At 33.9% G+C, this 11,639-nt stretch overlaps 4 protein-coding genes and 1 non-coding gene across 5 annotated transcripts; 2 read left to right on the forward strand and 3 right to left on the reverse strand.

Annotated features, from left to right (window-relative positions):
• Nucleotides 1–1,503: 1,503 nt before the first annotated feature.
• ZCF5 (Zcf5p) lies at nt 1,504–4,590 on the forward strand (the record flags this gene model as incomplete). The annotated part of the gene is made up of 1 exon (XM_020219157.1): nt 1,504–4,590. A coding segment is annotated over exon 1 (3,072 nt), but the record flags the coding sequence as incomplete, so codon positions are not given.
• A 93-nt stretch (nt 4,591–4,683) lies between these two features.
• HYPBUDRAFT_159235 (carbon-nitrogen hydrolase family protein) lies at nt 4,684–6,238 on the reverse strand (the record flags this gene model as incomplete). Its single annotated transcript, XM_020222431.1, has 2 exons — nt 6,101–6,238; nt 4,684–5,591 (listed from the first exon to the last, which is right to left on the reverse strand). Exons 1-2 carry the CDS (start codon nt 6,111–6,113, stop codon nt 4,684–4,686), a joined length of 921 nt encoding a protein of 306 aa, XP_020078369.1. The 5' UTR covers nt 6,114–6,238.
• HYPBUDRAFT_t28 lies at nt 6,055–6,127 on the reverse strand. Its single transcript has one exon. It is a non-coding gene; the product is annotated as a tRNA-Lys (tRNA).
• Nucleotides 6,239–6,741: 503 nt separating the features above from the next.
• HYPBUDRAFT_169749 (uncharacterized protein) lies at nt 6,742–8,441 on the forward strand. Its single transcript, XM_020222834.1, has one exon. It carries the CDS (start codon nt 6,877–6,879, stop codon nt 8,023–8,025), a length of 1,149 nt encoding a protein of 382 aa, XP_020078370.1. The 5' UTR covers nt 6,742–6,876; the 3' UTR covers nt 8,026–8,441.
• Nucleotides 8,200–11,084, reverse strand: ACO1 (aconitate hydratase). Its single transcript, XM_020220343.1, has one exon. The coding sequence runs from the start codon at nt 10,667–10,669 to the stop codon at nt 8,318–8,320; it is 2,352 nt and encodes a 783-aa protein (XP_020078371.1). The 5' UTR covers nt 10,670–11,084; the 3' UTR covers nt 8,200–8,317.
• Nucleotides 11,085–11,639: the final 555 nt, after the last annotated feature.

The raw sequence follows: 11,639 nt of genomic DNA on the forward strand, positions 1-11,639 counted from the left end.
AAAAAAATCGTGAATCGCTGCAAGTAGACCATGCGTTGTGTATTTTTACTGGACTTCTATTTAGAGAAATGCTTTTAACCCAATAGCCGTAGTTCTCCCAATCACGGCTTCATAATCGGCTGGTGTTAAGCGCCATGTATTGGTGCTCTATAAAACAATTCAAAGCGCTTCAAGTTTTCCATTCTCACATACGCCCAAATCCTAGCCGCTTTTTAAAGAGCTCCAGCAACTTGATATTACATAGTATTCTTCTTGCAGTACACTTTCCTTGTTGAAAGCATCAAAGCCAGATTTGAGCTATGACAAGGTCTTCATTAACAATCAAGATTATTGCAACTGCAGTATCCTCGAGTTCTATAGTCGGACCGCGGCCAGCATCAATCGAAAGCTTATCTATATAAGTAATTCATATAATAAAGAATATAACTGCTGCCAAAGTGCTAGTAATTCACCCATGACAAGAGCCTTTATAACCCTTTTGGAACGCGACAATCCATACCCTATTAGAAGCTCAGACATTCAAAACATAGCTGAATACGTTGTCAGCGAAGTACTCAAATACATATAGATTGTAGAATAACCCCAGAGGAGTGGTCCCGGCACTCCAACTGGACGGGGTGCGCCTCCGTACACCAGGCACCTAGTCTTTTCTTTTCGTTAATCCACTACATAGAACTGTTTTATTAGTATACTGTTTTATTAGTATACTGTTTTATTAGTATACTGTTTTATTAGAACCTTTTATTCTTCTAGATATACGTTACAGCCAATTTAATTACTATTTGATTAGAATATATCTTTGCTTATATTTAAGTGTTTGGATTATCCCTAAGCGTTGTTGAGATCGAAAGTAAACCATTTATCATACCTACTGTAATAGGATGTAATAAGTCTCTTAGATTATTAAGTAGTGAAGACAAAAAAGCCTTACAGTGATAAATCTACGCGTACTTACCAATAATACGCTTACACGTTAATAGAATAGTGAAAATTACGAATATGGGCGTGCGTGGACCCAGAGTGCGTGGAGGGCACAAGTTGTTCGGTGTACGGGCGTCGGGTATTAAAGTGCGATTTTTTTGTTCATCGTCACTTACGTAACCACTTACATAATCACTTACGTAAGCGCCCTCCAAGTGTTTTTTTCTAACTCCATTTCTAAATTCCGACCACCCAAGCTGCTTTTATAAGGGTACGATTTGATTTCTAGTAGTATGCAATAGGTTTGGACCAGTGGTTAGTATGGGCAGGTAGAAGTGCTTAACCCCGCGGGTGCCATGGGGAGGTGTAATTGGATGTGCTGCTCCTCCGTATTGTATGTAAACCTGGTGAAGTAAGTGTCACGCAGTTAAGTTCAAAAACCCCATATTTCTCTTCGTTTTTTTTTTTTTTTTTTTTTTTTTTTTCTTTTGTATTTGTATCTGTTTTGCTTGTTTTATTTATCTTCATCTTTTCATTAACCTTTTCATTAGCTTTACGGATTCTTATTATCTTTGCGTTATACGGTGATCTCTGAATATGATGGAAGTTGATCATTTGAATGAGCTGGCTTTAGGTGGATTGGCTTCGCCCTTAATCTCCGACCATTTGGATTCGATTAATATGTCGAAAGACGGAGTCGGTGCCGGAGTAGACGTCGGTGATGGTGTTGCTACTGTTGCTGAGGGTCTTGACGATGCTGCTGCCGCGATGGGTACCGGTGATACTGGCGGCGGGGCCGCCAGCACCACTAGCCTAAAGAGTGAAAAGGAGAAACATGAAAATATGAAAATTTTGGCCGACGGGAAAGTTATGAAGGTCCAGAAAACAAGACAACGTAAGATCTTGAGTTGTGTTTATTGTCACTCCAAGAAAATCAAGTGTTCAAGATCTCATCCAATATGTAATAACTGTGAAAAATTAGGTATTGAATGTAAATATTTCATTAATGAACGGGTGAGTAGAGGTGGTAAAAAATCGGCAAAAAATAACCAAAAGAAAACTTATGATGACGATCTTGAAAAAAGATCTTCGATATCTTCCAACACTAACTCAAATCATTCTCCAATATCTCCTAAACTTATTGAATCGGTCACCACCGATGATTCTTCGATCGATAAAAAATTATTACCGGATTTATCTTTAAATAATTATAAATCCCATTCAAACGTTTCAAGCTCCAATGGTTCAACTCCAATTCCAGTCAACTTTGGCACTACCAGTTTATTACAAACTCCGGTATTGAATACCTTAAGTAATAACATTACCAATAACTTTTTCAATACAAATTACTCAAATAATCAACTGCTGCAACCGGCGCCCCAGCAACAACAACAACAATTACAACAACCATTACAACAACCGCAACAACAACAGCATCCACAAGAAAATGAAGAATACTCTTTTAACTTATCATCATTCACATACACCGGAGAAACATACTCGAATTCTCCTAATAAATCCAACAATAACTCGTCCACGAATATCAACTCTTTATTTATTAGATCTCAACCAACAAACTTCTTAGATAACATACCGGCATCCACTTCAAATCACCAACCAAATAACCCCGGCTTACATAATTCATTAAACGCTTATTCTTCAAACCCAGCAACTACAACTAATTATCTTTATGGTACAAATACCTACTATGATAATGATAATTTATTAAATGATTTATTAAATCACTTACCCCAAACAAAAGAAAGATCATATGAATTATTAAATCGATATATAAACTCGGTTCATATCTTATTACCAATAATGATAAAATTAGATGATTTCATTAAAGAACATGACAATTATTGGAATATTCAATTAAATCTTGATGATGATGATAATTTAAAGAAAAATTTTGATTATTTACAATTTTATACGTTATATTTCCCAATTTTATACGCCTCCACAATATCAGAATTCGAAGAATATGATAATTTATTATTAAATCAAGATATTAATAAATATTTAAAAGGTTTTAATAAAATCTGTCAATATTTTAATTATCCTCATGGCTTGAAAACAATTCCTCTCTTATTGGGTAATGTTATTATTCAATCAACTTCGCCAAACCCTTCAACAATGGAAATGTCTCATATTATTAGATATGCCAAATTTTTGCAAATGCATAAAGATCCAATAAATTCACTAAGAATTAATGATTGGGAAGTTATTAAATTTAGAAGATTAATCTGGTGGGTTATATTTGGCTTGGATGCTTTAACTTCTCATAATTTTTGTTTACCTCCAGTTTGTAAATTTGATGATTTTAATGTTTTATTACCTGATGATGAAGATCCAGTTTATAATGAATCAGGGATGTGTATTAATAAAAAATTGGATATAACAATGTTATCAATGAATGTTAAATTTAAATTCGATCGAATATTAAGTGAATTGGTTTATCAATTGCATAATGGCTTTTCAAATAACATTACTAGTGATGAAATTAATCATATTAAATCAATGATTATTGATCTATTTCATTTTATTCACCAATCAATCGTTAAAATGTCAAATCATTATAAAGTTAATCCTCCTCAAACTGTTCAAGAAATGAATTTAATAAACTTTATTAAAAATCATTCTTGGAGTTTTGTTGATAGATCTCTTATGTTATTACATAAAAAAATCTTAATGAGAGATTCAAATAAGGATAAAGATTTTAAAATTGATTTAAAAGATTCAAAACTGAAAAACTCCCTTTCTTTTAATAAATTTGAAGATACTTTTGGTAATTTAGAAGAATCAAACATAATTAAAAATTTCGATAATTCTTCAATTTCTCAATTAAGATTCAATCAATACGAAAATTTTACTTATGAAAATTTACACAATAACTTGATTCCTTCAATTCTTCATAATTTAAACGATTTCTTGAAATATAATGATTTTATCAAATTTGGTAAATTTAATTGGTACGTTAAAAGAACAATTCCTTTAGATTCAATCATTTTATTATTTATCATCATTTGTGTTAAATTCAAATATGAATTCATGACCATAAATGAATTAATCATTTATGTTAAATTAATTAATAAAGCCCTTTTCATTTTGAATAGAAAATGGTTTAAAAATGAAAAATATAAAAGAATGTTAAGTTTAACAAATTTAACTTGGCAATATATTTTGAAAAAATATAATATCATTAAATCAATTAATCATTATAATCAATTAAATAATAAAAATCTTTCAAATAATAAGATTGAATTTTTCGATTATCAAGTGACTAGCTATATGAATATGAGTGAATTATTTAATGTCATGGATGTCCCTCAACCTATTTTGATGAATAACGGTATTAATTTGGGCCCAATAAAATATGATGATGCTTCAATGAATGAAATCCCTCCTTTACTCGATTTTCAAAATGACGATTTATCTAAAAATGATTTTGATTCAAATAGTTCTTTAAATCAATCATTGTTTTCAAACCGCCTTTTACAAGATGATTTGAAAAATGATGAACTTGATTTTACTACTAAGCTGGAATTATTACAAATGAATGAAAAAATCTATTATGATTTGAGAAATAATTTTGTTGATATTAATGATTATTGTGCTTTTTACTCGAGTTTGGAAAACGTTTTACATGAATTAATGGATTACATCCATAAACCCTGATTAACTTTATTTCTTCTTATTGATTTATTTGGTTTGTTAAATATATGTATTTTTTTGTCTATAACATAATATACTGTAGCATTACTACTTGAAAATGACTCCCTTTCTCTCGGTTTCATCGACATGTAATTGAAATATGTCATTTCTAGAATAATGACCATTTAAATCAAGATCGTATCTAGCTTCAATCAAAATATCCAAATCAATTTCGGTACTTAAAATTCCTTCTTTTCCTAATAATGGGCCTGCTATAATATCTCCATAAGGATTAACTATAATTGATCCCCCATTAATTACATTTCTGGTTGGCTCCCATTCTGGCAAATTTAAACCAATTTGATCAGCTGGTGGTAAAAATTGTACTGCAGAAATTGCAAATAATCTCCCTTCAACCCCGATTGTTTTAATTAACGATCTCCAAACTTCTCTTTCATCTACAGTTGGTGCCAAATAAATACTAAGATCTTTAGCATAGAATGATGCCCTTAATAATGGCATGAAATTTTCCCAACAAATAGCTCCTCCAATGTTTCCAAGTTTGTCTGTCTTGGTTGTATATAATGTAGAGCCATCTCCACTACCCCAGATAAGTCTTTCAGATCCAGTAGGTACAAGTTTTCTATGTTTTCCAATATAACCTAATTTGGGATCAATATAAATCATAGTACAATATAAAGTTGAGCCATCTTTCTCTATGGCTCCTGAAGAAATGATAGCTCCAGTGCGTTTACTTAAACCTTCCAATACTTTTATTTCAGGACCTGGGATACTGATAGCATTCTTAAAATATTCAGCAAACTCTTCTCTACCCGATTGTAAGCGATAACCCAACTGAGTTCCAAAGGATGATCCTTTAGGATAACCTCCAATTGTTGCCTCTGGAATACAGACTAATTCGATCTTCTTGTCAACTATTTCCTTTTCATAGCTTAAAATCTTATCAATTGTAGCCGGTGTACCCTCTGGAGATGCTCCAATTTGTAAGGCTGCAACTATATGTTTGTTAGTCATCTTAATAATGTTTCAACAAGGTTAAGTCCTAACCGGAAATGGGAAGTTAGGTCTATCCCATCTTCTTTTATTGTATCTGGAACTTAAAATTTCCGCCCTAAATTTTTAATCTCCAGATTCGCTGAAAAACGGAATTTATAAATTGGGGGAGCATCCTCCAGCGTTGACAGCTTTAAATACGAAATTAATAAGTCTTTGAAGATACGAACTATGTTTACGAGATATGTCTTTAACGTTGTTTTTCTGTTATTTTGAATTTGGGGAATCTGAATTTTGACTGTCTCTATTTGTCTGGGTGTTTGCTCGAAATATAAGCATTTGCTTAGGGATGCTTATTCATGCCACTGTTATTAACTGATAAAAATCTTGGAAGTTGATTGCCAAAGAACTTGAATTGTTATTTAAAATATAAAAAAAGCACTGAAATTTAGTTGCAAAAAAGAAAGCCCGATGCGGGGGTCGAACCCGCAACCTTGTGATTAAAAGTCACACGCTCTAGCCATTGAGCTAACCAGGCACTTTCATAGCAAAATTTGCATGTGGGTAACTATGCAGATATATATCTAAATAGTTTTTAAACGCTCTTCAGAAATCAAATTTTTGTTTTATTGATATTTTAAGCCATCAGTCTGAATCCTAGCAGCTTTGATACTGTGTTCTGTAGTTAATTCTTGAGTTGAGTGTGTTTCTTCTGTGCTAATATAATATTTTCATTTTTTTTGACATAGTATTCATATGTTAAGGAATCTAAATAACAAATTCATATATTTAAACGCATGCGGTACTAGCTACGAAACTATTCTATGAACTCTGATTGACGGATTAATGGTAGAAAACTTCGTGTTTTTCGTATAAATAGTTCACAAAATTGTTCGTACTTTAATTACATATATTGCTGAGAGAAAATCATATTGGACGAAAACTAAAACCTACTTTATGTTGTTCTTTCTATTCGATTCAACTCAAGGTATGTATATATTTTAGTCAGGTTCAAGATTTTAGGAAAGGTTGTTTTGCAACAAAAACAATTTGGTTCTTCAAATACTTAACTCAGACAGTATTCTTGCATAATGGAAGGACAGTTTCTTAATAAGGCAGTTGCTTCAATTAGATTATTTCTGACAATACCCTCTCAATTTGAGCTAGTACTCTTAGATTTTATGAGTCATTTGTGGTGGCCTCACCTAATCAAGCTAAATGACTCATTCGGTATATTTATATAGACGATAATCTACAGAATTATCCAAGTAAACCTACATTGTCAAAATGGAAGACTTCACTGTTGAACTGAGTGCAAATCTTTCCCCTGAAACGATTATTAAAAAGATCAAATGCTTGTCAGAATCCACGGCTTTGCAATTTCTTAGCTCTCCTAATCCAACTGTTCGAGAAGCAGTACAAGAAATGCTCTTCAGTAATGAAGTCCACATTGGATGCAGCATAGAAAATCATATTCGGACTACCAATCGCTATGATACATTTACCAGGCGCTTTGAAGACCTTGGCCGAACGATGCAAGTGACTTATATTTCTGGGTTGAAGTTCATTGAAACATTCTTTAGATTGTGCTCCCTTCATGATATAAAGCCTCTAGTTCTCCTGATCGGCTGGAATTCTTGTCTGAATGAATTCAAAGAATTATTAACGAACCACAGTGTCTACATTAGCAAGATAGAAAAAGTTTGTATGGAAGCAGATTTTGATCATGCTTTGACGAACGCAGAGCTTAGGTTTATTACTACCACTTTACCTGGAATACATCAACTTACAATTGAAAATATTAATGAATGTTCAAAAGAATTAATTAACGGTGGATTAATGAAATTTAGAAACTTGGACAGTCTCAATATTAAAGATGGATATTGTACAAATTTATCGGCAATTCCATTACCTTCGACTTTAACAAAACTTGCATTTTACGATACTTCAATAATAAACGTCGACGATAATGAACCGAAATCAGAAGATTATAAGAATTCTGCCAGGATTTACAGCAAAAACATTGATTTGATTAATCTTCCGAGTGAATTAAAGTGTTTATCAATTTTCTGTAGGGCATCGAATGTTAAACTAAGCTCACTTCCCGACTCATTAGAAATAGTTGATCTTTCTTTTGGAAAATTTTCCAAATCGTTTCTTGATGATTTCGAATTAGGTAAACTGTGGCCTTCGAACTTAAAAGAAATATCGGTCACCGATGGGCTTTTCCAAGGCTCGATTTATGTGGATGACGAGTGTATTGATGAAGAAATTTTTCAAAATTTCAATGAAGATTATGTTGATGATCGAAATAACAAGTTTCTTGAAGGCTCACACCTCAATTATGAACTGGTGCAATTATTGAAACAAGATTTACCAGAAACAGTACAGGAGGTAAGTATACGTCCAAATGAAGTGCGGACTACGGTATACTAGCTTGAAAAGTTTGTACGGTATCTTTTCAAATTGTCTATTATTTGTAACAAGTTGCAAATTGAAATCAATAACTGCGGAAAAAACTACGATAAAACTTTTGAAACGAAAACACCTAATGTGATAAATTAAATAAATAAATAGTAATGTGAATATATAAATAAGACAGGAATTGCTAAAAAAAACAAGATAAGAAGGAAAATTGACTAGTCGTAAAAAAGATAAGAGTTTTATTAAGCCTCAAAAAGTTTTTTATGCTTTTAAAAAAAAATTCTCTCCAAATTTATAAACTAACTTATTCTTTTTCAGCAGCAACAGCAGCCATCTTATTCAAAGCAGAACCGTGGATGAACCATTCAATTTGTTCAGCATTATAAGTGTGAGATAATTCAGCTTCCCAAGCTTCACCTTCTTTAGGATGAACTCTTAAGGTAACATTCTTACCTGGGGCTAATTCGGTTAAACCTAAGATGTCAACTTCATCATCAAAGTTAATTTTATCGTAATCAGCAACGTTAACGAAGTTCAATGGTAATAAACCTTGTTTCTTCAAGTTAGTTTCGTGAATACGAGCGAAAGATTTGGTAATAATGGCGAAACCACCCAAGAATCTTGGTTCCAAAGCAGCATGTTCTCTTGAAGAACCTTCACCGAAATTTTCATCACCAATAACAACCCATTTATGACCAGCGTCTCTGTAATCAGCAGCGGTGTCTGGAACACCTTTGTATTCACCAGTGTAGTGATTTTTAACGTTGTTAGCTTCACCATTTTCAGCGTTAATAGCACCAATCATATAATTGTTAGAAATGTTTTCCAAGTGACCACGGTATTTCAACCAAGGACCGGCCATAGAAATATGATCAGTAGTAGTTTTACCAACGGCTTTAATTAAAATTGGTAATCTTTCAGCATCTTTACCATCCCAAGCTTTGAAAGGTTTTAATTTTTGCAATCTGTCAGAAGTTGGAGCAATAACAACTTCAACACCAGATCTATCAGCTGGAGGAGCTTGATAAGTGTTAACACCGGCATCGTAACCTTTTGGTGGTAAACCAATTCCAGAAGGTTCTTTTAATTTGAATTCATTACCTTCAGAATCTTTCAAAGTATCAGTAAGAGGGTTGAAACCTAAATCACCAGAAATAGCGTAAGCAGTAGTCATTTCAGGAGAAGCAACAAAGGCGTGAGTAGCTGGGTTACCATCATTTCTAGAGGTGAAATTTCTGTTGAAAGAAGAGACAATGGTGTTCTTGTCACCTTTTTTAATATCTTGTCTATCCCATTGACCAATACATGGACCACAAGCATTAGCCATGACAACACCACCGAAATCTTGGAAAGTTTTCAATTGACCATCTCTTTCAATAGTGGCTCTAACTTGTTCAGAACCTGGAGAAACGGTATAGATGGATTTAGCTTTTAAGCCATGAGCACCAGCATCTTTAATGATGGAAGCAGCTCTAGTCATATCTTCATAAGAAGAGTTGGTACAAGAACCAATTAAACCAACTCTAACATCCAAAGGCCAGCCATTAGCAATAGCGGTTTCTCTCATTTTAGAGACTGGAGTAGCTAAATCTGGGGTGAAAGGACCGTTAATGTGAGGTTCTAAAGTGTTTAAATCAATTTCAATAACTTGATCATATTCACAACCTTCATCAGCAGCCAAGAAATCATCTTTATATAAGGAGGCAAAATCAGCAATTTGAGATCTTCTGGTAGCTTTCAAATAATCAACCATTGATTTGTTGAAAGGGAAAACAGAAGTGGTAGCACCAATTTCAGCACCCATATTACAGATGGTACCCATACCGGTACAAGAGAAAGTTTCAACACCAGAACCGAAATATTCGATAATAGAACCAGTACCACCTTTAACGGTAGTGATACCAGCTAATTTCAAGATAATATCTTTTGGAGAAGTCCAACCAGACATTTTACCGGTTAATTTAACACCAATAATTTTTGGAGCTTTCAATTCCCAAGGTAAGTTAGCCATGACATCAACAGCATCAGCACCACCAACACCAATAGCCAATTGACCCAAACCACCAGCGTTTGGAGTGTGAGAATCGGTACCAATTAATAAAGCACCTGGGAAAGCGTAATTTTCCAAAACAATTTGATGAATGATACCAGAACCAGGTTTCCAGAAACCCAAATTATATTTAGAACAAGCAGTTGATAAGAAATCAAAAACTTCTTTATTTAAATCAATGGCTCTAGCTAAATCTTTTTCCCCACCAATTTGAGCTTGAATTAAATGATCACAATGAACAGTGGAAGGAGTAGCAACTTGGGGCATACCAGCAGACATAAATTGAAGAATAGCCATTTGAGCAGTAGCATCTTGACAAGCAACACGATCAGGTCTTAATTTTAAATAAGAAACCCCTCTTTCAATGGCTTGTCCATGAGGATCATCCAAATGACCATATAATAACTTTTCAGCATAAGTTAATGGTCTATTTAATCTTGATTTAACAATATCAACATTTTCCAAATTTTTTTTATAATTAATAAATGAAAAATCTTCTAATAAATTTTGGTTAACTTTGGAATCTCTAGTTAAAGCAGCAGTAGCTAAACCACGAACTGAAGAACGTGGAACAGCCTTAGAAGCAATTCTTGAGGCAGATAACATTATTTAAAATAACCTTAAGAAAGTAAGGAGAGAAGAAGGGAAAAAAAAAAAAATTTCAAGTGGAAGAAAAAAAGGGAGGAAACAAGTTTAATGATATATAAAGCGGGAAAAGATCATTGGTGTTACGATGCGAAGCTTACTGTTAAACATCAGCAATAGTGGGTTTAGTATGGACTCACGGAAGTTTTCACTAAGACAAAAATGCTCGGATGTCGATTCAGGTTTCTTTGATTTCAGCCAATGACAGGGGACAAATTTATAATACTGGTGCATTGTTTTGTTTTCATGGAATCGCCCTTATCCGGAGTTTTTCCAGTGCCTGTTGGCTGATTTGCCAGGATGTACCCATTGCACGCCGGTCAAACTACAGTTGAGCTTCCCTGTAACTGCAACCCAGCTACACCACCACCACCCTCCAGCTACTGTAGCCATGATGGCCAACTGGAAACCTGGCTGAAGCACTCGTTCGTCCGGAGATGCCCTCGGATTTCTGGCCGTGTTTTTTTTTGGCTTCTTTGTTTTGCTTCTCCAGATTTAATTTTGTGTGATGGTTTTGCAACTCCGAAAAATTTCCGTTATTTTATTCTGGCGGCGCTGATTGGCTGGCGGGCGCTCGGTGCCGACCAGCGCCAGGGGGGGAGCTGCTGGGGGTGCGGGTGTTTTATATGTGTCACCTGCACGTCACGTTTAGTGGCACGTGATGTACTTACATAATGGTCTATTCTAATTGGCTGCAACTGGGTATACCTGTTTTCTGTGTCTATTTTCTGTGTCTATATTCTACTTGTCTATATTCTGTGTCTATTTTCTACTTGTCTATATTCTACTTGTCTATTTTCTGTGTCTATATTCTACTTGTCTATATTCTGTGTCTATTTTCTACTTGTCTATATTCTACTTGTCTATTTTCTACTTGTCTATATTCTACTTGTCTATATTCTACTTGTCTATATTCTGTGTCTATTTTCTA

The sequence above is a fragment of the Hyphopichia burtonii genome (genome assembly GCF_001661395.1).
Source record: "Hyphopichia burtonii NRRL Y-1933 unplaced genomic scaffold HYPBUscaffold_1, whole genome shotgun sequence".
NCBI lineage: Eukaryota > Fungi > Ascomycota > Pichiomycetes > Serinales > Debaryomycetaceae > Hyphopichia > Hyphopichia burtonii.